At 35.3% G+C, this 25,750-nt stretch overlaps 2 protein-coding genes and 1 long non-coding RNA gene across 3 annotated transcripts; 1 reads left to right on the top strand and 2 right to left on the bottom strand.

The window, feature by feature from the left end:
- Window positions 1-1,985: 1,985 nt before the first annotated feature.
- LOC124826527 (uncharacterized) lies at window positions 1,986-2,534 on the bottom strand. The gene has a single exon (XM_047299360.1). It carries the CDS (start codon window positions 2,532-2,534, stop codon window positions 1,986-1,988), a length of 549 nt encoding a protein of 182 aa, XP_047155316.1.
- A 791-nt stretch (window positions 2,535-3,325) lies between these two features.
- LOC148201684 (serine/threonine-protein kinase Nek5-like) lies at window positions 3,326-10,221 on the bottom strand. The gene is made up of 14 exons (XM_088108838.1): window positions 9,333-10,221; window positions 9,138-9,204; window positions 8,958-9,023; window positions 8,757-8,803; window positions 8,605-8,650; window positions 8,444-8,524; window positions 8,312-8,354; window positions 8,177-8,226; window positions 7,306-7,387; window positions 7,180-7,229; window positions 6,392-6,465; window positions 6,013-6,064; window positions 5,282-5,920; window positions 3,326-5,178 (listed from the first exon to the last, which is right to left on the bottom strand). The coding sequence occupies exons 1-14, from the start codon at window positions 9,428-9,430 to the stop codon at window positions 3,484-3,486; spliced, it is 3,090 nt and encodes a 1,029-aa protein (XP_087964964.1). The 5' UTR covers window positions 9,431-10,221; the 3' UTR covers window positions 3,326-3,483.
- On the top strand, window positions 5,574-6,022 carry LOC148201685 (uncharacterized). Its single transcript, XR_015784832.1, has 2 exons — window positions 5,574-5,709; window positions 5,836-6,022. It is a non-coding gene; the product is annotated as an uncharacterized LOC148201685 (long non-coding RNA).
- Window positions 10,222-25,750: the final 15,529 nt, after the last annotated feature.

Genomic DNA, 25,750 nt, shown 5'->3' with positions numbered 1-25,750 from the left:
TCTTCTTTTCTATGCTTGGTTTTTTTTCTTCAATAATGGAGAACTAAAATTCTAAGGAACAATTCATGACATCAGGATCAAACAAGAATTGAGTTTTGCACAGGTTGCTCTTTGTTTAGAGTTTGTTCTTATTTTCTCTAATTTTGGCTTTATTTTTTATATCAAATTACACTTCTGAAAGTATAATTCAAATTAGGTATTTATTGAATCTTGATTTGATAGTGAAATATAAATAAGATTAAATGATATTAAAATGTAATTCATATAAACCTATTTAGTTGATTAATTATTCTAATTTGGATTTAATTTTTTAGATAACTATGAATTTCATATTGTTTGGTTATTTATTTTGGGATTGATTCATTTTCATCATTTTAATTTTTGCATTTGGTTTTGTGATTCTATTTTACAATTTACGTTTTACAATTTAAATCCCTAAACTTCCAATTTAATTTGTACAAAAGTTATCACATGTTTGAAGGTTGCATTTCCTAAAACGGTAGGTTTTATTGATATATCAATAATGGATTTTATTTAGAAGACAAATAAACCAGACGAAAGGAAATGCATGAAAGATGTGTAATGGTGACAATAAAAGGTAAACAATTTAGTAATCTATAAATTGAAACTTCATTTCAATTTTTATATTTGACTTCTTATATATGTATAATAGAAAACATTAACTCATATTATTATTATTCTATTTTTTTGTTACGAAGACGATGGAATATTATTGATGAAAGGTGAGACAACTAGCTCCATAGGCTTTTGTATGCTACAAACTATTTTTGAATTCTAAATTACATCATTATCCCAATTAAAAATTTAATACAAAAGTTAACTTGGGCCTACTACAATGTATACAAAAGATGGTGGCTTATAAGGAGCAACATTTGATTGATTTGCAAATTGAAGATTTCAAGAATCAAGAAAAGTTATTTGGTAATTTCTTGGCTATTAAGGCAATTGGGGAAAAAAAACTCCAAGAACTTGGTGTGATTCTTACGAAGATTGATATCTATAACTTCAAAGGTTTCTTATTCACGTACTTAGTTTGACAAGTAGTTTTTATGTTTGTGAAAGTAATTGGAGTGTATTTGAGATGGTAAGATCTTAAAATTTGTGAAATTAGAATAAAAATATATTAAATTTTTAATACTTATATGTGTATGTTTGTATTTTGTATTTCTTAGGTCCACACAGAAGAAATTGTTTAATTCTTAATTTGGTCATCTAATTTTATTCGAATTTTAAAAAAAAAACCTTAATTATTAGTTTTCCTAATTTAGTCCTTTAATTTTTTTAAAAACGTCAAATTTGATATTTTGTTTTAATTTGATTGCTCAATGATTTTCTGTTTGACCATGAATGATGGTTTAAGTCCTGGCCAATGATGGTGCAGTTTTCAGCCAGATACATTTCACCTTTTCTCTGCATCGTGAATATTGTTTTTCTTTCTTTAAAAATTGTGAAAAAGTTAATCCGAATATAAATTTATTTCACATTTTAAGTATTCCACTAAATATCTGTGTTAATAGAAAGTCAAATATTTCAAAATTCATCTTTAATAAAAAGTTCTAAAAAAGTCTTCAAAATTCCTCTGATGAGATCTGTGGTCCCACTTTCTTCTTTTACGCAACTTGTAAGTCTTGCAAGAATTTTCTTTCGAAGGTCTTTCCCAGGTACTTTTACTAAAGTAACCCTTTTGTAGTTACTTCTCCAATCAATGCCTTGGAATTCATTCTGCCAGTGTCTGACACTACAACAAACATATACCTTAACATGGTCCAGTAAAACAAGACATAATCTCCTTTACTACTACTTCTTTAAATATTTTGAACTTATTCTCTCATATATTTTGATTAATCTACTGTTTTTCTATAAACAAAATGTAAATGTCTAAAAGAAGAGTTTACAATCAGAATCTATCTTATTATCACATCGACTAAACTAATGACGATAACATGGTTAAATCTTCTTCCTAATCAAGTTCTCCCTCCAGCATTCTTTGTGGAGCAGTTCTTCCCAATACCCAGAAGCTTGCCAGTGTCTTTTGTTTGAGAGTGGAATTCCACATCCAGATCCTTACACCAAACATCCAATAACACATCCTTGCTTGGCCATATTCCAGCTTCAAATCTAACTGTAACCGTCAAAACCACGTTGAAGTTCACCACCCCTTTGTTTAAGTCCTCCACCAGAACCGGGGGCACAGCCTTCTGGTGCTGGTCAATCACTTCAAAGTCAACCTTCACACTCTTGTTGGTGAACTTCTCCAGGACCACGCGTTGTTGCCACCGCTGTGTTGCATCCACCGAGTGCCTCTCCTCATGACCGTAAAGCTGCAAGAAGCCGGAACGGTGAAGCTCCACTAGGGTTGTGATCTTGTTGGGGTTTGTTAAGGTTAGTCCAATCTCGTATCTTCCTCGTACATGGGAGTCTGAGAGAGAGAACTTGGTTACAGAAAGTGACGTCACCACAAAACCAGGGTTATGTGGGTGCATGACAAGCCATGCTATGCTGATAGCAGCCATGAAAAAAACAAAGATGGTAACCAACAAAAGTATTAGGTTTCGGGGAAAACGGGTGTCACCGCATCTTGTCCTCTGGTTGTTTGTCGGAGCCATTGGTTTGGACGTTTTTTTGCTTCAGACACAAATATTATTTACGAGATTTAAACCTGATTAGTTCAAGTACGAACGATCACTATGGACAGCGAATCTATCTTTTTCAGTACTTAAACCATTGGTTTGGATTTTGGAAGAAGGGTTTGTCTTATCATGATGCTAACTGGTAGGAAGGTGCAGTTTTGGCTTGGTGCCGTTGTTAACGAAGGAGAAGCTCGTATTATCATGAAATAGAAGAAAACCAATACGAAGAACGAAAACACACAAAAGGACCACACATATTTAAACTGTAGCAAAGCGCGTTATTTCCTAAAATGCTACGTTTGTAAAAGTATATATAGGAAGGTTCCAGGATGTTTCTAGGAAATGAGGAAACCTACGAAACTACCCGGAAAGGAGGTAATCTACACGATTCTAACGTAGTTTTTTTACAATATTATTCCAACATGTGTCTAGAATATAATATAAAGAGCCTTTATCATCTTGGTTGAAAATTATAGAGTTGACAGAAAACATTGCTATCTGACTGCCAATTGTGGTGTGCTTTCTGTTTGTGGTTGATTGGGTAATTTATTTTTTCTGTTTTCTTGGCTTAGGTCCATTTAATCATGGAAAGTCTTGGGTACATTAATAAGTAACAATTTAATCGTAAGTTGATGTTATTAATTTGTATGGTCACTATTTACAATAGCATTAAAAGCACTGAAAGAATTACAATAATGGAAGAAGGGACAGACAATTTGTTCTCTTATGGATTCAAGTGGTGCTTGAATAGCTATGGACTAACTTTAAGAGCAAATTTTAAACATGAAATACAAGTGAATTTATCGCATAAGAATTCACTAATTGAGATACCTTATGAAGAGCGTCCCCCACTTTCCTCAGACATCATTCCTTTGAGACTCTTGGCTAACCATATGGCTGTCTCCCTTGGGGAGACCTTATCTTTCCCAAAAGGCTTCAGAACAACTTGAAGTTCCTCCAATCTGTTTTGCTGCAGCAACTCTGCAGACAACTCCAAGAGCTCTTCAAGTGCCTCTGCTCTCTGTCTGAAAGATTTCACATCCAATGTTTCCTTTGCTGGTGGTTTCTCTTCATTCCCAGGAGTGTTACTTTTACTGAGCTCAGTAGATTCAGGTTCTGAAACTAGTGGAGGAGGGTTACTCACATCTTGCTCCTTAAGACCAGGATGATCAGAATTGCTTGATTCTGAGAAACTTGAAGATTTAAGGATAGGAGGAGTGTTTAAGTTTTTCATTTCCAACTGGTCAGATTTCAAGCTTGTAACATCAGAGCAACTTGAAGATTTGAGAGTCAAAGGTGACGTTATGTTCCTCATTTCTAAATCATCCCTCACAACATTGATAAACTTACCAACATCTACATTTTGAACTCCCATCTCCACAGATTCCTTCACTGGCTGATCACTGCCAACGCGGTAACTACTATGACGTATGACATGGATAACATCATCAAAAGCTGGAGGAAGATGGCCAGTATCAGGCCTTTCTGGTGCTGGACTCTGCAGCACAGTTCCTTTCTCTTGCAAAACTTTCTGGCTTGATAATTTAGTAGGGGTAACCAGAGGAACAGTTTCAACGACAGGTGACAGTCTCTCTCTCACTGTGAATTTGTCATCACCAGGGGACTTACATCCAAGTGCTGGCTGAATAAGGAGTTCGGGTTCACTTTCTGGACTAACTTCTGTGTGAACAGACTTTTCTCCAGAACTTGGGGATGCGTGTTTCGTAGACTTGGCCAAAGGCATTTCCTTGGTAATATCTTGAAAATCTTTGATTTCATTGGTGGCTCCAGCAGAGTGATCAACAGATCCATCATCACAGCCAGAAGTAGTAGTAGACATAGTTGGCTGGGATTTAAGAAGACCCCTTTCTGAAGCCAGTGCTACCTTAGAATCTTCAACATGGTGATCTTGACTTAAACTGGAATTCACTTTCTCATTACTGCTTATAGTATTGTGAAAATTCATGGCAATCTCACATGAATCTTCAGGAACATTTTCAACCACCTTACAATGTGCACAAGTAGTCAGCGGGCTGCTGTCAGGACATGATTCCACACCTCCAATGTGGCTTACATTCGAATGTCCAGGAAGCATCTGTTCTTTCATGTCAATAAAAGTTGTGGCATCATCAGCAAGTTCACCTCGGATAGAAACCGAAGACGAAGCAGAATTGCTGCTATCTGTTTGCATTCCTCTTGAACTTCTTTCAAAAACCTTCAGGGGCTCTCTAGTAACCTGTCTCGAAATACTTGGTGGTACATTGTCGTCAGCCAACTGAGAAGGGCTCATCTCATGTTCCTGAACTATTTTATCTGTGCCTAGCTTTCCAGTATCATTTGCTGCATTTGAAACATCAATTCCAACCAGCCTCATCCTTCCAGAAAATGAAGGTCGTCTAAGTAAGCTTGGGGGAGTCCTTTGTCTTGGCCTGGGAGGAACATCTCCATCTACTTGTTTGACAACTGCAGGTGGTGGAGTCAAATCATGTCTAGCTTTAAGTTTTGGTGAGGCTTCTACCATCAGAAACTGCGAGCATAAAGTAATGAAAAACAAGAAATAAATCTCAATGTCATGAGGATCTCTTTTTAGAAAGAGCTGATAACATATATAATCTAAAAATGGTGATTACCTGTTGCTTTGATTGATGTGACCCCTGCATTCTTTTTGCAGAGTCAGGGGTTGCCCGTGCAAGTGCAACAGTTGGTGACTCTACCATAGGTTTCACAATAGGAGCAATAAAAATAGGCTTAGGCAATTTAGACAATGTCTCAGTACTTATTTTCTGAGTTGATACACCACCAGGCTTTACACGATTGCCTCTCATTGGAGAAGTTGCTTCTCTAACCTTTCCTTCTTTCAATGCCATCATTATATTTCTAATTGTTTTTGGCTGCTTAGATTCAACGGGAGAATGGTGTGCATTATGAGATGGTTTCATCGCCTCTTGCTCAGCTGTTTTGGTATTGCCATTGGCATTTCTAGAGCCACTTTCTTCCTCTGAACCATCATCATCGAGTGATGTTTGATCCATCTCAGTGGCTTTGTTCTCACACTTTGGTACTGCTGTTGCAATGCTTTTCTCATTTGACATCAAACTATCTTTGTCACTGTTGGAACTATTACTGTTTTGACTTTCAGCCATATTTTTCCGAGGATAGTTGACAGTAGAAATTGATTTTTCAGGAGAACAGGTTGATGGAGGACTGAAAGCTGGACGGTATTGATCCACATAAGGCTGTAAATAAGGGTGCTTTAACACCTCAGATGCCTGTGAAAATATGAAGTGAGAATATTTAGGAAAAACAGTGACAGTAAACCATTTCCACATTGTAAATAAATTTGCTCTCAAGAGAATCTTACTGTTGGTCGATGTTCAGGATTTTTTCTTAGCATGCCCTTTATCAGTGTTTTCCTGAGGTAACAATAGTTAACAAGTAAGAAGCTTAGCAAAGAGAAAAATAAGGCGTGTTCTACTGGTAAGTAAACAGATCATCTTTCCCATCAACTGCTACAAGTTAACTTACAGATCATATTCAACAAGATCATAAAAAACCAGCAATTCATGGCTCATGAGAAAAAACAAAGTTGGAGTTGCACAACAAAAAACACCCTATGGCCTAAATCCCGACAAATGCGTGCACACTAGGAAGTAGAAACTATGTATGTTGTAAACCTGATTTCATCAGAAAGGGTAGAGACAAAAGAATATTAATATTAACACAAGCAGAAAGAAACTTACAAGGAAGGGGAATAACATGGAGGCAAAGGGCCAATGGAAGAACGGTTTATCTTGCTTATCAACCCTGCCATATCCTGAAACATGGTTTACCATGCCCTCGTTAAAACCCAAGATATAAACCATGGTGAGATACCTCCATATACATAAATATCTAGTGTGAAGAATCACATGAAACATATTCCCCGGAGAAGCAAACATCACCCAGCAACTCTAGTTAATAATGTTCAAGAAAATAGTTTACAAAACAAGCGTAAATTTAGAACATTGGCACATATATGGGGATAACGAAACTAAAAGTAGACAACAATGGTGATCTGGTAGGTGGTAGCTTGATTTGGCCTACTTGGCTGGACAATTAATATTACTTGCAGTAATCCCTTCTAAGTAAAGTAATTATTGGGAATCAAACTCGTGACTTTAACTTTGATATCACTATTAGATAGAACACTTACTACTAAGCTAAAATCTATAGCTAATAGTTAAAGAAAAATGCTTCTACTTAAGAACTTAACAACCGAAATGTCATTGTGGTTGACCTACTTGACTTCCACCACGAGAAAATTTATACAGTTCATAATAATCTCCTGCTCAACAATTACCCCATTTAAACACAATTTGATGAGGACTTAACTTGTTTAACCTCTGCAACAAGACATTTATTGCAACCCCGCAACAAAAATGAAATATGATGTTCATATCTGACATAAGGGTATTGCATGAAATGACCTCACTAAAGGTACATCCTACCAATATCTTATTTAAAGTAAAAAAATCAGAAGAAAACTTACAAAAGCTTTAAAAGCAGGGCGATGAGCAGCCATCTCGTATATACAACACCCTGGACAAAAGGAAAGCATTTTAGCTCCAGAAAAAACAAATCTGCAAGTATTAGATACTTGTTGTAAAATACATACCTAGTGACCAAATATCAGATTTGAATCCATACGGTATATCAGCAAGCAGTTCAGGACACATGTAATTAGGAGTTCCTACCACCTGCATAGAAACATTTTTCATCTCTGGTGACTATGCATTTGTATATAAACATAACGCTAATCATATATATTAAATAATTGATACCATATCATATTGTATACCTCTAGAAGTAAAAGATCATTAAAATGTAAATTTGTCCACCAAAAGATGAGAAACAATAAACAAGTTTACAACAACGTGATCCAGTGGCTGAATCAGCCCAAATTCTAGAAAAAAAAAGAAATTTCCTCTTATCAATAAGAGTAATAACTATTGGTCTTATCTATTAAATTTCAAGCAAGCAAGATAACTCAATTTTACCAAACAACACTCAGTTCCTATTTCCACTCTTTTCTTTACCTCAAAATGTAGTTTATAAAGGAGCCGGCAAATGTGGAAGAGTATGGGACTGAAAATATATGTTTTGCATGAAGTAAATATTAATACATTATTGTCCCACTTTTTTTGTAGAAATAAACTTAACAGCGGGATAATTTTTACTACACATAGTTGAGATGATATTACTAGTCCTTGGTTTGGCCAATAGAGAAAAAACCCAGCTGAAGCCTCGGGTTCCCAAACAGATATAGGAAACAAAATTTAGGATATGGCCAAAAAAACTACGTATGACTATAAGTGAAATTAACATTGATGTCTTCTTACAGTGTGTGCACAAAAGTCCCAGAAAGAATTACAACTTTAATACGAGAAACTTGATAGAAAAATGTTTAACATGAATCCTTAGATCTTTTTAAGCAAATAATTTGGATTGAAAGAAGACAGAGAAGAAACCAACATCATTTTACATACCGAGGAAGCCAAATCATCTGCTTTTAGTGTCTTAGCAAGGCCAAAATCCCCTATATGTCAGGAAGGTACACACAAATTCAGATGAGGAGTCAACTATCCATCTCCAATATAAATAAACATGATAGGATAATTCACCTAGGCGAACATCCTGATCCTTGGTAAGAAAGATGTTGGAACACTGTCGGCAGAGTCAAAAAAATCAGACTTGATGTATTTTTAATCAAGGACAAGAATCATAGACCAATAGTTTGTTTCATATAAGTATACCTTCAGGTCACGATGCAAAACAAAATTTGAATGCAGGTATTCCACTGCCAACAGTAATTGAGTGAACCATTTGCAGAGTTTCTGAGAAATTTCGACAACATTCAATGTAAGATAGGAAAAGAATACACGCATAAACAAAGGCAACTTCGCGACAAGAATACCTCCTCAGGAAAGTAAGCACCATTTAATTTTTTCATCAATTCAGCCCTGTCCCATATTTGAAGAGAAAATAAGCATAAACTATAAAAAAAATTGGAGAGAACAAGTATAATAAACTTTAAGAGATTGAACAAGGGTAGTATCATATGCTCACATGTCTCCACCTTCACAATACCCAGTGACAATGCAGACATAGCAACCCTGCAACAGAAATAGAATGTGTTTAGCATAAAAGTAACCAGTCACAATTCTCACACTTCCAGTTTACAAAAGTGCAATAATGTTGTAACTATTACCAATTAGCTGAAAGAAATTAAGACTGAATACATTACACATAGACTTAAAGGTCTCTCACCTTCTCAACCCATGCCTCCTTGAATTCCACAATGTAAGGATGCTGGATTCGAGCAATAAGAGCCATCTATAATTCTCAACAAGCAACAATAGTCAAATCTCTTCCCAAAAAACGCAGATTCAAGGTATATGAACTATGAAGCAAATCAACAAGCAGGAAACACACAAAAACCCAACTCACTTCTTGATGAGCAGATCTTCTGCATCGTTCAGTCTGCCTTGCAAGCCTGATTTTTTTCAACACATATCTACAACCCAATAAAACGAAGCTTCAGTCACGAAACTTAGTATGAACCTACCCAATACCCATCAACGAATATCTCAAGAACAAAAAGACATAACCCCATCAATTAAACGCTAAAGTTGTGACTATTACTTCTTCTTCTCAGCCTTGTGGTGAACAAGAATAGCAGCTCCAAATGCTCCTCGCCCGATCTGCTCCATGATCTCATACTGATCCATCCGAGACTCCATTGCTCTCGATCCACTAAAACTTAATTCCCCAAATCCCAAAACAACACAAATATGATAAAGAAAACCAACAGAAACCAATAACTAGCAACCAATCTCACGCGACACCATTCCTCACTTTCCACATGAAATCATTTTCAAAGCCTCAAATACTCATGTATTCCTAGCCACTGTTCTTCTCCACCCAGTGTTACAATAAAACTGCTCTACATTGCTTCCTCAATAGATTACAACCGTCTGCAACCCAAACACCGTGTGTGCGTTTCTTCTCATCGTTCTCTACACTCTGCTACAGGCTCATTCCATTGACCCTCACTAGTCCCATGACAACAACACCAACGGGCAACAATAGCATACCCATGATGTTTTTTCATAGGATTTGAAAAAGAAAATGGTTGAAAGTCTCAACCTTTGTTCCCAAGTTGAAGGAAAAAAACAAAGTACAACACAAACACATACACACAACCTGTCTCTAACTATGTCATAACTGAATTGAAAACTTTGAGGACACACTCACACGCACTCTCTCTCTAACTGTCACAAATTGAATTGAGGAGTTTGAAGAGAGAGAGAGAGGAGGGTGCTAATGGGTGTGCTTGGTTATTCGCCGACAGGCACAGCTGGTCTACCTGGTTCCGAGCTTTCAATTTTTGTTCGTTTATTTCGACTCAACTCTTTTTTTTTTTTTTTAATTAATTTCATTTGTTTATTTCAAAGTTTGCACATTCTTCTTCCTTCAAAATTCAGTGTCCATTAATGGATGAAGAAAAAGGTGTCACCTTCGGGTGTGAAATGCTCTCAGTTATTCATTGCCATAACAAGACACATTTCAAACATCACCAACGGTTTCATGTTTCAACTTCTAATGTTTGTGTCATAATTTGGATTTCAAATCCACCCAGGTAACCACATAATTTTGGAACTACAATTAATAGATATTGTGATTTGCGAACAGAAATAAAGAGAAATTTATATAAATTGTTGAATGTAATAAATGCATAGATTTTATAATAATTATTTTTATTATAACTTTTAATTAATCGATAGAGTAACTATTTTACATTAACATTGTATAAAAATTAAACAAAAATATAATTTATATGATTTCATGAATACTTATATTCTTGTTCTACATTTAGCACTATGATAGTCATCTTTAACCCTTTCTAAATTGGTTGAATTTTATTTTTTTTGGTAATGAAAATTGTGTAAAAACATAACTACTATTTAAATAAAATAAAATTTAAGAGAAGAAGCAGTTGAATAACTGAACATTTATATTGACCATAAAAAGCATCTCTTCAAAGATTTAATCTTTATGGAAAAGTATAGGTTGATGTCTTTATTTAACCGAAAAAGAAAACATGACACACAAAAAAAAGTGTTGTAAGAATTTAGTGCTTTACAAAACTACCTTTTAACAAAAGGACAGATGAAAGTGAACAAAAAGAAAGAACTTATATGAATTATAAAAAGAAAAATCATGGTTTAGAAGTGAAAGTGACTGTACGAAGGAGTATAAAATGTCATTTGTTATGGTGGACACTTTCGGTTGTCAATATTAATAATTATTGGAGATGGTTAAAGAATTGTTTTAACCCATAATAATGATATTAATAATAATAATGAAAGTACAAGTTGTGCATAGAGAATAAACCTCACATAGTCACTTACATTAATAAAGTTTTTATAAGAGAAGATGTGCAAGTTTCACTTAAAATCATGTACTCTTTCAATAACATTTTGTTTAACTAATTACCTTGTTTTTCAATCATTTACATAATAAAATAGGGAAATGATTTATAAAGTAGTGGTTTTAATGAATTTTACATTCATTTATTTGACACTATTCATGTATCTATTTTAATATCATTTTAAAATATGTGGGTCTCACAATATGAGGATAACTATGTTATTTTGCATATAAGTTTTTTTATTTATTTTAGGGTTTCACACTCTCACTTTGTCCTTGTTTCAATAGTTTCAATTTCGATCATAGGCTTTGGTTGGATGTTGGTAGTGTGGGTAACTCGGCAAAATAACCAGGTAGTGTGTTCAATTCGCCAAAACAACTGAGTAATGTAGATAGGATGACTCAACAACTGAGTATATCAGAGATGGGTAAAGAAAGCTTAGATAGCCCGAAGAAAGATAAGGAAAGCTTGAATAGTGTAAAGAGGGGCATGCAAAGCTTAGATAAAGCATATAAAGAGCTTTAAAGAGTATGTTGATAGCTTAGTGGGGAGTATGAGTAGCTTAATGAAGTAAGTGAATGAATTATAGCTCGATGGTGGAAGGGTCAAGCTGGAGTTGGAGATCCGTGGTGAAGGGATCGAGTTGGAGTTGAAGATCCATGGTGGAAGGGTCAGTTGAAGCTAGAGATCTGTGGTGGAAGGGACAAAATGGAGTTGGAGATCCGCGGTGGAAGGGTCGAGCTAGAGTTAGATATCTCTGGTTGAAAGGCCAACCTGGAGTTGGAGATTCATGGTGAAAGGGTCGAGTTGGAGCTGCAGACGTGGTGGAAGGGTCAAGCTAGAGCTACAAATCCGTGGTGGAAGGACCAAGCAGGAGTTGGTAATCGTGCATGTTGTGAAGTTGAGTTCGTGTGGTGGTCTTAACCTTGTCGTAAATCATGCACTCTCACATGTATTATTACCATCTTATTACACTATGTAATTGAGACTCTCACATGTCACCTGACAGCGCGTCATTTGAATGTAAATCCACTTAGACATGTCAAAGTAATATTTTTGTAATTGAAATTCTATGTTGTAATTGAAATCAAACGAATTCAGCTTTCTCTAAACTTTACAATAAATTCCATATCAATTTTAGAACACATATACTATATTTAATTTTTAATTTTTTATAAATTATTTTAAGAGTTTAAGATTAAAAAACATAAATTAAAAAAAACAAATGTGAGATTGTATAAAAGAAAAATAGACCAATCATATTCAAGAATCAAATAATTATAATTATTTAAAGATTTAGGTCCAAATTTGAAAAATCAACTAATTCAGTTAATCAACTAAACCAAATTTTATAAATCAAATCTCATCATTTTATTGAATTCATATTCACTTATCAAATTAAGATTCAATATATTTCTAATTTGATTTCTAAATTATAAAAATTACAAAAAAAAAAACAAAATTAAAGAACACAAGAGCATATCTAGAATCTAATTCAATTAAAATTAGTGAAAAATAAAGTTTAAAAAAATTATAACCAAAATAGTAAAATAAAAATCAAATATGAAAATATAAAATTAAAGCAAGTATATTTATAGCAAACCTATCATTAAAAGGAAAAGAATAAGATAAAGAGTGAAAATAAAACATATGAAAACCTAATTTATTATTATTAAAAAGAAATGAGAGAAGAAGTGAACATAAAATATATAAAAAGTGTGTTCATTGTACTACAAAATTATAAATATGTGAATAAAATGTGTTATCAACCATCCATATATCATATATAATTGAATAAATTTAATTTTTCAAATGCTAGTTGAACACATAAAATAGAGGAAGAAGAGTCAAATTAAGAAGATTTGGATAGTTTAACTTATGTGATCATAATGAAAAATTAAAAAGAAAAAGAATGATATGAAACATACACACAACACATATTATAATATGCACCTAAATAATATAATCATATATTACATATAATTAATTATATGAACGAAAATGTAAATAATATAAAAGTAAAAAAGTCACCCCAAAGTATAAATGAATTCATATGCAGATATTACATATATTATTGAGAAGCATAAACAAAATTATAAAATAACCATAACTATATGCAATCATCAAATCAACTTAACAAGAAATTTTTTTAAATATTTTTAACAAGATTTCTTCTTTCACAATTTAAGATAAGTAATATGGATTGAGAAAAACAAAAAATTAAGATAGTAAGAAAACTCATATTTCTTTTTCTTTTCTATTTCTAATAGAAATACATATGTAGAAATTTTCATTCATTTCTTTCATCTCACCACTCTCTTTAACCTAGTTTGAAAAAGCACATTACTAATTTCAGAATTTTAATTAATATGGATCCTCACACGAGTTAAGATATATTATAAAAATTAATTATGAACTTGACGCAAAAGATTGATATTACAAATGAATGATTAGATAAAAATACAAATTATGTATAAGTTTAGGCTTGAGTTTGATTAGTGTGTGGAGTTTATGGGCATATTTGAACAACATAATCTATTTAAAGTAGAAGCTCTAACTTGTGATCATTTTAATGTAATGTAACAAAGAAAGAAACACACATTAAGGATGTAGTAGCTATTGGAAAACCATATTTATGAGGGTCAATCATATATACCATAACCATGCAAACTAATTTGACCATAGTTGTGGTCGAATAAATTAGAAATAACATTGTTCTAGTATCTTAGGTTTATCGTGGAGGATGTTTATTGGAGAGACACAACACCAATAAGATATGAGCCCAATCACATAAGAGATTGATACCATTCTTAACTCTCTCTCTTGATAAATTTAACAAGTAGTATTAAAGTGTGTTAAGATGAATGAAAGTACGAAGGGGTACTCGTGATTGAGAATGTTTCGTTAGCAAAAGTGTACAATTTTCAGATATTTGTAAGTTGAACCACATTAAATTCTTATATTGTTTATTTCTTTCTCTTTTTTTATTGTCTTGTTCCTAACTGTTTCTGACCTACAATAGAGGTTCAATTATACTTAAAATGTTTATTGCATGACGTACACCTAATTAAATATATTTCAAAGAAAAATAGGTATATATTTGACATATTTAGTTTGTGTATATATATTTGTACTAGATGATTGCTTTAGTTTGTGCATATATATTTGTATTAGATTATTGCTTGATGTCTATTTTCTTTGCCATTATGTTATGCAGGTCATGCTGAGACCTCGGCAAGCGTACCGAGTCGTTTAAGTAATAAACCGGTAAGTCCGGATATCGTTTTTCCCAAGAGATTTGTTCAGATTCACTGATTGTTAAAGTTTACTAATTTAGCGATTATTAAACGTATTTTTATAACACACTGAAGATTAGCATGCAGATTTAAATAAAGTGGTAAAAACAGTCGAATTTAAGTTCACTGGGGTTGAAATTCAAGTTCATCACTCAGGTAATTTTCTACTAACACAATTCCTCAAAATTAAGCATCGACATCCTAGGCGCATACAGCCTCTGATCCCTCAGATGACAGTTTCAGAATCATTCAAACTAAATTACTAATCCCTTAGCTAATTCAGTTCTCAGATTTGCCTTAAACACAATGTCACAGATGACTAAAAATTCCAACCTATGTCTAGGATTTGAAATCCTTTAGTTGTTCTATCCTAGGTCCGCGGTCTCATACATTTCCCAATGATTTAACCGTTCAATTAGCTCAGATTCCCATCGTAGGCATGAATAATAAAGATAGAACACAAAATTCATACAAGATCATGCATTAATAGAGAAATTACAAAGAGTTTCATAACTTTACTCTCAACCCCAGTGAAATGGAGTTCTAGCTACACATATACATCTCAGAAGCGATAAAGCATGGATTGGATGGTAGAAAGTGGTGGTTTTCCACCTTGAAAGCACCCAAACACGAGCTGGACGCGAGCAGCAAAGTCCCCTCTGGTCTCCTCTCCCTCCCTGGATCAGTTTCGCGACATTTTAAAGAGAAAGACCTTAAGTGAATTCTCGCTGGGCGAAAGGACTCCACTCGCTGGGCGAATGGTCTCGCTGGGTGAGTGACCACTGCTCGCTGGGCGAGTGAGCACTTCTTGCTGGGCGACGGGTACACGCTCGCTAGGCGAGTGGCTCTGGCTCGCTGGGCGAGGAGCTGGCTCGCTGGCTGGGCTATTTGATCCTTCTAATTGGGCGACTGACGCACTCCAAGTCTTTGATATTATCCAGTCCTTATTCTACTTCGATATAAACATACAAAAGCATCAAAACACATTTAAACATTCAAAACTATACTTACATCAACATTTATATACTTTTCATAAGAATAAACACTTAAACTTACTCAAAAACACAACATTTTAAGTAACAAATACAAGTAAAGTTTACACTTATCAAACTCCCCCAAACTTATATATTTTCATGTCCTCATGAAAGTAAACAATAACAAAAGAAAACAAACCCAAAAGACCAGTTAATATTCCATCACAAAATCTCTGTCACAAAAGTAAGGATTGTATCTACATCTCCAAATATTCATATCAAATGTTATAATTTCTATATTAACAAGTTCTTGAATCCAAAATGATAAGACAACCAGAAAAAGAATAATACAAATATGCTCAATCAGTGTTTACCTCAACCTGCAAGTGTTTACACTCTAATTCACACTCAGATTGTCATCAACTACTTCATCAACTTTTGCAAGTCATCTCATATACAATTCACACATTTTGATTTAAATCAAAAGGACTTTCTTAGGTTATAACTTGGCTTGGCTAGAAGAAACATGGTTTTACAAGGAAACAAAACAACACTAAAGAAGAGAAGAACAAGAACATAACAACATTGAAACTTTATTTATCAACTACCTCTTCATTCATCACATAACACATTTTCTGAATTTTTCTCTAACTTGGATATTTTTTTTTATATATATTGTTTTTCATCAGTATAAGACTCAACTGATTATAATTTTCCCCAAACTTAATTTCTACCTATATCTTGACAAATATGTTTCTTGTTCTCTTCTTCTAGAGTGTTGGATAAGGTAGATTGTTTTGTAATAAGCTCAGGGTTCACAAAAAATATATACAAGGCTCAAACAGGATAACAAAGGATGAGTATTCACATATGGATAGTCATATGGCCAAGTAGTTAATTTCAAAAACAAACAACTGCCTTTCTCATTTCTAAACCAGAATGTAACTGTATTAATAAGAATTATGCAAAAACCAAATTCATAGCAATAACTATGGGACTATATAAATATACTCTAACCCTACATTGTACTACTTATTTTAACAAGTAAAAAAATAAATTAATTGTAAACAAGTGAAATGTTAAGTTATCGCTTTCCTGAGTCTCGATTTATAAAAAAAAATCAAAGAATAAAATGATGAAATGTAAAACATACATTCATTAATAGATTCATAAAGCCAAAAACAAGATCAAGATGACTCTTTATAATAATATATATGTAAGTAGAACTTCCTCAATATAAATTTTACATAATTAAATAAATAAATAAATAAATATATATATATATATATATATATATATATATATATATATATATATATATATATATATAAAACAATGATCACTATATTTAAGTTAGATCTCATTACCAATTGATGGTTATTTTTCTAATAGACAATATTGTAGTTTTTTTTTATATTACACAAGGATTCAAGGATAAAGCACTTGTTTTAGGTTTAAAAAAAAGGCCTAAAAAATTTAGTACTAATATTTTTTTATTAAATTACTTATAACTTATGTTTAATAAAAAATGCTTCAAAATTTTTTTAGTATTAATATAACTCTAATAAATTAATTATAAAATAATGTTTAAGAAAAAAAAGGTTCATTTTTTTCCATACTACCTCTATTAAATTAATTATAAGTTTATGTTTGAGAATAAAATTGAATTAAACTATTATTAGTGTGTGTTAATTTTTATTGATATTAAAAATGATATTTGATGAGTTAAAACCCTTTTTTAGTAAATTATAATTTTGTTTATGAGAAAAAGAATCATTAGCTATCTTTATTCTCTTTTAATCAATTTTGATTCTATTTTTATTTTTTATATCTCTATGACTTCTCTTGTCTCTTCTTGTTTCCTTCTTTTCTAGAGTTTTTTTAAGGGTTTTGATAGACTACATTTCTTGAATCTCATGTTTTCTATGTATATCAATCCTTTTATCCGCATTTTTGGTTAGTGTGTATTTTTTTTCTATTTGCATTATTCTTATTTTTGTTGTATTTGTTGAATTTGTATTAAGATTAGAAATGCGTTTTTTCGTCTGGTTTTGTTTTCATGTATTTTCCGATTTATGGGTTTTGAGAGGTTTTTTTGGATATATCTTAATAAAGAGCATGAACTTCTTTTTATAGAACTATTAATTAGATTAGGGTTTTAGTCTTGTGGTTGATAATAGATTAATTGGAGCATAAGAATTAATAAACTACAAATAAGAGATGCTTTATTAATTTTTGTTAGACATATTTGATATATTTTATTTGTAGTTAACTCAATTAGTAAGAATTTATAATCAAAAGATACATGCATTGATGAAGCTATTGAACAATTAAAATGTTTTCTTTTATTTTTTTTTAAAAGTACAGAGAAAATGGATTTGAAAATGCATTGATTTCAGTCAAGGAAATTGCTTTTGAAATGAACATAGAACTTAAGTTTCGTGAAAAATGTATTAATCGTAGAAAGAAACAATTTGATGAAAATATTGAGAATGAAATTGTAAAATCTCTTCAAAAATAATTTATAATTGATTAATTTTCGTATATTATAGACAAAGCAATTACCACACTTCAAAGTATATTTGAACAATTTAAAATATACAAAAATACTTAGTGTTAAAAATTGAAGTCACTAGACTACACACTTTAAAAAAAATGTTTAAATCTTGAAAAATCTTTAAAACTTGATAATTTGTTGGATATTGGTAGATTTGATTTATTTTCAAAAATAAATATCTTAAGGAAAATTATAGGTTTGGAAAATAATAAATCACTTAACATTCTTAATTATATAAAAATATATATTCTTTTTTAAATGCATATATAACTTAGGTTAACGATTTAAGTATTAGTTGTGTAACATCCCAATAAATAGTAATTACCATTAATCAGAACTAATCACATTTACAGAAAATACAGTGCAGTTTTAAACTAAATAACAGCTGCTCCAAAAGAAAACAGCACGTATAAAAATAAACAGTACTGTACAGTTCATTACAGCAGATGCTCAACATTTAAAACTGAACTTGCAGCACTTTACAGTGTTCAGAAACTCATCAAAATATAAAACAGTTCAGTATTTACAATTCTGCAAAACTATATACAGAACTGTCAAAATACAGTATAGAACTAAATCCTAAAACTGCTACGGAATGAGCCTCTACTGCTCAGCTTTAACTTCAACTTCTACGAGGTTGGCATCCTCCAAATTTTCTTCTTCCAGCATAGATTCAAGGGGTGCCTCACCATCTGCTCACATCCACAACGGATGATCATTGCATTGACAAGACGGACATACAGAAAACAGTAGACAACACAAGGAAATTTGCAAGGGTAAGCTTAGGTAATTTAATTCAACACAATCAACATAATTTAACATATAAAATCAGTCATACAATTCATACAATATTAAACACATATCCACGCATACAGTGACTCATCCAAATTCTCATAATTAAAGACTGTCCGGACTGTATGATCCATGTATCTACAGGCGTTCTTGCACCCGGGTGATGTAGTAACTGGGATACCCTCAACAGCTGCCACCCGAGGTTAACCCTTATCAGCCCAAGTACTATAAGGACTAGTGCCTCCTGCCATTCCCACGCATGAACTACTCTCCTCTACATGAGGATGAGCAATCACGGAATATCAGGATGAACAGCCATCAGTAGCTTAATCCATGGTCATACTACACTACTTCTCATATTCACATCATGGAGACGTTCCTCCTTGGAACGCTCATTCACAATCCAAATCTCATAATTCCATTCAAATCACCATTTGTACATATTCACAATTTCTCTTATTCAGATTCGCATTCTGTATTCCACTCTCTTAATTTAAATACAAGTTACTTTTTAATAGATCACAACGACTGTATTACAGTGCACTGTAGTCTCGTTTCTGAACAAAAGAAACGAATCTGTATCCATTTACGTGAGTTAAGAACACTTAAGAATTTATTTGAGATTGAATCAAAAAGATCTGAATAATACTTAGAATAATTCTAAGTATAATACTGGAGATTGAATAAAAAGGATAAGTATAATTTAGATATATTTCAATAGATAACCAGAATACGAAAGAAATTCAGATATGAACACTGTCATAAAAAAAAACCGAACGTTAAATAAGAATTTGAACGAACACCATATACGTTCGCTCACGAGTCCAGGATAGGACGAGCGTTCAGTTATAAAACCGAACACTGCTTAGGACGAACGCCAGTCAATGACCGAGCATCAAATAAAACTAACGCGCATGGAAATGAACGCGTATGGGAACGAACGTTCAGTATCAGACCGAACGCTAACTAGAACGAACGCTCAATCTAAGATCGAGAGTTCCTTTGGGCGAACGCTCAATATAATACTAAGCGCCACTTATGACGAACGCTGGTGAACAAAACCGAGCGTACTATTACCCTTCAATTTAATTTTTAAATGGTTGGACACGCTAAGTTGAGCCGAACGCTCAAACCTAACTCTTGACACAAATAACGCTCGTTCTCGATCCGAATCCTCTCCAAATGAAAGAATTCTTACTCTAAGTTATTGTCCAGTGAAACCGAACGGTATAAGACCGTTCGATGACGAGCGTACACCATCAATCAGAGAAGACCAGACTTTCCAGATTTTCAAACACGAGAATTTCACAGTTTTACATACGATTCATAACTTAGAATTTATCTTTAACATAACTCTCATGCATTCCAAAATTCCTATTATCAATCCATAAATACAGAGTCTTCCATCTTCCAGTTTCAAACATATCATATCAACATACAGTTCAGATCAAAATCATTCCAAATTAGGCAGAATCAATCACATTACAACTCATACATTTCATTCACTGCATTATTTCATACAACATTCTTGATATACATCCATTTCAATTCTGCTTCATCACACATATTCAAAATTCGCATAATGCATACATTTCAGACATCCATCACAATTCATTACTGTCATACAGATCAAACATATATTAAATTAAATTACTAAAGCTTCCCTTACCTGTTACTGCAGTGTACTTCCAATTGCTTAGAATTTTACTCTTACACTCACGGCTTTCTATCCAGGAATTCACTCAACCAATTCCACTAAATCTGATACACCAGAATCACAACAGATCAGATTTCTAATCATGCATGCAACCAGAATTTTGGTTCGCATGAACTAAATGGACAATTATGCAGAATGAGAACTTACCAGTTCAGTTCTCAGTTCTGTTCGGATCAAATTGATGCTCACGGTGCAGTGAAGGTGTCTACGGTCTCTGAAATTAGATCAGAGGAGTTGATAGTGAGGTATTTTAGAGAGAAGATGAAAGAGTGCAGGGAAATACAGAGAAGATGAGAAATCAGAATTCGAGAGAAAGAAGAAGATTGCATGAAAGGAAGAGAAGAGTTTTCAGAGAAATTATTTTCTCTCCCTCGTCAAACGGTTGAGCAGTTACTCACTGCCACCTGGTCTCCACTACAGCTTTTAGAAGCTTCCAAAGTGACATATGGCATTCAGTGCATGCAGAGAGAAAGAGAGTGGAATTTTGACGTGGCAAGGTGAATTAAAACAGTGATCATAGGATGGATTTAAGTGTGTTAATTATCAGGTTCTCACATTCCCCCTAACTACAAAAATTTTCGTCCTCGAAAATTCTAAAGCTTACCAGAGAATAGGTGCGGATACAATTCTCTCACAGCCTCTTCAACCTCCCATGTTGAGTCACCAGTCTTTGCATTCCACACCACTTTCACGAGACTAACATCCTTTCCTTTGTAAAGTCTGGTGCGGCTGTCTTCAATGCAGACTGGTTGCATCTCCAGTGTTCTATCTGGCCGAAGTTGGATATCTTCTAACTCCAATACGTGTGATGGATCCGCTATATATTTGCGGAGTTGAGAGACATGAAAGACTGGATGAAGGTTGGACAGTTGAGGTGGTAACGCCAGTTCATACGCCACTGCTCCAATCCTCTTCAGAATTTGATAAGGTCCAACGTACTTGGGAGAAAGCTTCTTTGGACGAAGGACTCTTCCCACACCAGTGATTGGATTCAACCTCAGAAACACGTGATCTCCAGCAGTGAATTCTAAGGGTCTTCTTCTCTTATCTGCATACGATTTCTGCCTGCTTTGAGAAGTCTTCAAACGCTCTTGGATCAGTTTCACTTTCTCTGTTGTTTGCTGGATTAATTCTGGTCCAGTGACTGCAGTTTCACCTTCTTGGAACCAACACAAAGGAGTTCTACACTTTCTTCCATAAAGAGCTTCAAACGGTGCCATTCCTATGCTTGCTTGATAACTGTTATTGTATGTGAATTCAACAAGCGGCAGAACTTCATCCCATACTCCCATATGATCTATAACACACGTCCTCAACAAGTCTTCAAGAGTTTGGATGGTTCGCTCGGATTGGCCATCCGTCTGAGGGTGATAAGCAGAACTCATCTGCAGTTTGCTTCCCAATTCTCCTTGCAGTGACTGCCAAAAACGAGATGTGAATCTCGTGTCTCTATCTGATATAATGCTTGAAGGAACTCCATGCAGTCTAACAATCTCCTTCACGTATAGCTTAGCCAAATTTGTCATAGACATCTTCAAATTAACAGCCAGGAAGTGAGCGCTCTTAGTCAATCTGTCCACAATCACCCAAATTGAATCATGGTTTCGGACTGTACGTGGCAGATGAGTCACGAAATCCATAGAGATGCTATCCCACTTCCATTCTGGAATTTCCAAAGGCTGCAACAATCCTCCTGGTCTTTGGTGTTCAGCTTTGGCTCTTTGACAAGTTAAGCAAGAGGACACAAAACGTGCAATGTCACTCTTCATACCAGGCCACCAGAATGACAAACGAAGGTCTTGGTACATCTTAGTCATGCCAGGATGCATGCTAAGACGGCTGTGATGTGCTTCCTCCAATATGATTCTCTTCAGCTCGCCATCATTAGGGACACACGTCCTTCCCCGGTAACGCAACATACCGTCTGTTCCTGCATTGAAATCCTTATCTTTACTCAAACTGAGCGCGCTTAATATCTTCACCAGTTCTTCATCCTCACGTTGCTTCTTCCAGATTTGGTCAAATACATCACTGGAAATTCTGAGATTACAGCATCTGATAACATCCGTTCCCAAGTCAAACTGCAATCTTAGATCTCTAAAGCTTTCCACCAAATTCAGCTCCTTCACCATCATTGCAGAGACCCTTACGGCTTTCCTACTCAATGCATCAGCCACCACATTTGCTTTTCCAGGATGATACAGTAATTCAAATTCGTAATCCTTCAAGAATTCAAGCCACCTCCTTTGCCTCATATTCAACTCCTTTTGATCAAAGAGGTACTTGAGACTCTTGTGATCACTAAATACTTGAAACGTTGCACCATACAGATAATGCCTCCAGATTTTTAACGCAAACACCACTGCTGCCAGCTCCAAGTCGTGTGTGGGGTAATTCTTCTCATGAACTTTCAACTGCCTGGAAGCGTACGCCACTGCCTTTCTTTCCTGCATCAGTACACAGCCCAAACCTTGATATGATGCATCACAATACACTTCAAAAGGTTTGGCTGTGTCTGGAATGACCAACACAGGAGCGCTTGTTAATTTCTTCTTCAATTCCTGGAAGCTCTCCTCACATTTATCTGTCCAAGCAAACGGCTGGTCCTTCCTGGTGAGGTAAGTCAGAGGGGCTACTATCTTAGAAAATCCCTCAATGAACCTCCTATAGTAGCCAGCGAGTCCCACAAAACTCCTAACCTCCGTGACTGAACGTGGACTCTCCCAATCCAGCACTGCCTTCACCTTGGCTGGATCCACTGCAATGCCGCCAGCAGAAACAACATGCCCCAAAAACTGGATCTCTTTCATCCAGAATTCACACTTTGAACGCTTGGCATACAGCTCCTTCTCCCTCAACACGCTCAAGACAATCCTCAAGTGGTCTTCATGCTCTTCCAAGCTCTTGGAATATATGAGGATGTCATCAATAAACACCACAACAAATTTATCCAGGTACGGTCTAAAAATTCTGTTCATATAATCCATGAAGATTGCAGGTGCGTTTGTCACTCCAAAGGGCATCACCACATACTCATAATGGCCATAACGAGACCGAAATGCAGTCTTCTGAATGTCCTCCTCTTTCACTCTAATTTGATGATAGCCCGAACGTAAATCAATCTTAGAAAATACACAGGCACCATGCAACTGGTCCAGCAGGTCATCAATCCTTGGAAGAGGATACTTGTTCTTGATGGTCAGCTTATTAAGTTGTCTATAATCAATGCATAGCCGTGAGCTGCCATCCTTCTTCTTTACCAACAATACAGGCGCTCCCCAAGGAGAAGCACTTGGACGGATGAACCTCTTGTCCATTAATTCTTCAATTTGCTTCTTGAGTTCCACTAATTCAGCTGGTGCCATTCTGTAAGGTTGGACCGAGATGGGTGCAGCAGTGGTCACTAAATCAATCGTGAATTCTACCTCACGAATGGGAGGTAAACCAGGTACTTCATCCGGAAAAACATCTGAAAACTCATCCACTACTGTTCTCCCTCCACTGTTATCAACATCAGATGAACGCCCCATCTCATTGTCTTCATATGTCATGATAAGGAAACAGCTTGCTCCTTCCATGATGTCCTCCTTTAACTGCCCAAGAGTGATTGACAGTTCTTCATCTTCTTCAGCTGGAAAGAATAATTCCTTCTTCCCACAGTCAATGAGGATCCGATTGGTAGCCAACCAATCCATCCCCAAAATTACTTCTAAGTCTTGAAGGGGTAGGCAAATGAGATTAACTTTATATCTACGCCCCTCAACTTCTATAGGACATCTTACACAAACTGTAGATGTCTTGATCCCACCAGCCGCTGGGGTTGACACCACCAGATCGAACTGTAATTCGCTCTCCACTAGCCCCAACTTCTCAACACACGCCTTCGAGATGAAGGAGTGAGTCGCCCCCGAATCATACAATACACCACACGGCTTTCCAAACAGTAAACAAGTACTGGTGATAAGGGTACCTGAGCGAGCAGCTTCAGCACCAGTAATAGCGTACACCCTTCCTGTTGCTTGTGCACGTCCACCTCTACCTTGTTGAGTTCTTCCAGCATTTGGAGGTCTCATTACCGCACGGCCTCCCACATTACACTCCTGATCTGAATGTCCATTTCTCCCACATTTGTTGCAGCGTTTAATTCCAGCCAGTTGAGGACAAACCCATCTCAAATGTGGTCCTCCACACTGATAGCACGTCACAGTCCTTGACTGTCCAGTTTGGCCAACCGGAACCAAGGCCTGTGATCCACCAGATGACTGAGTTGGACGAACGTATGGGGATCTTCTTAAGTTCAGTGGGTTTCTGGATGCAACCTGCCCCCTGTTCAACTGCTGCTTCTTCTGTTGCTCGGCCTCAGCAACGTTCTTCTCCAATACCTTTGCTCTTTCAACCATGGCAGGGAAAGATCTGATACATAAGCAGGATATTAACACCTTCAAATCACTCCTCAGCCCATTTTCAAATTTCCTGCACTGCCATTCTTCACTGGTTGCCATGGTATTAAAACGGACAAGATGTTTGAATTTGTTGGTGTATTCTGAGACGGACATACTGCCTTGCACCAATTGAAGGAACTCCACCTCCTTAGCAAAACGCACACTGTCTGGGAAATATTCTTCATAGAATTTAGTTCTGAAAACCTCCCAGGAAATTGGACTTTGAGCTTCTGTCAACAACATCTTCACACTTGACCACCAATGGCTAGCTTCTCCCGTCAACAAATACTCTGTGAATGCCAAACGGTTTTCATTTGGACATCTCTTGGCCTCATAAATCCGCTCCATATCTCTAAGCCACTGATCCGCTTCATCTGGAAGTCCTTTCCCATTAAACTTGGCAGGATGGTGCTGTAAGAAGCTTTCCAAACTCCATTCTGCATGGGGTGCAGCATTAGAGGAGGAGGCTCCTGGTGTGCCTCGGCCAGCTGCCAAGATGTCCATTAGTTGTCTTTGCGTTGCTTCTGAGTGAACACGAGAAGCCTCCATACTTTGCATTGCTTCCTGGTTTTGCCTCATCAAGGCAGCGTTCTGCTCAACCAAAGTTGTGTTTTGTTGTTGAAGTCTGTCTATGACTGCCTCCAACACACGGGCACTAATTGGTGCATCAGATTCATTCGGCTGAGGTGGGGGAGGAAGTCTAGGAGCCATTCGTTTTCTGGATCAGAGAAAACGTACGTTAGCTATGTTCAAGAGTTAAAAATTAATAACTCATCAAACACATATCAAGCACACAACGAAAAGCACAGTGCACTCATACCCTATATGTCCATAAAAGAACAAAACTGCTC

This window comes from Vigna umbellata, chromosome 3, assembly GCF_029865625.1.
Source record: "Vigna umbellata cultivar VRB3 chromosome 3, Vumbellata_1.0, whole genome shotgun sequence".
In the NCBI taxonomy this organism is placed as follows: Eukaryota; Viridiplantae; Streptophyta; class Magnoliopsida; order Fabales; family Fabaceae; genus Vigna; species Vigna umbellata.
The sequence above is the reverse complement of the archived record's forward strand: the minus strand, read 5'-3'. Positions and strand labels throughout refer to the sequence as shown.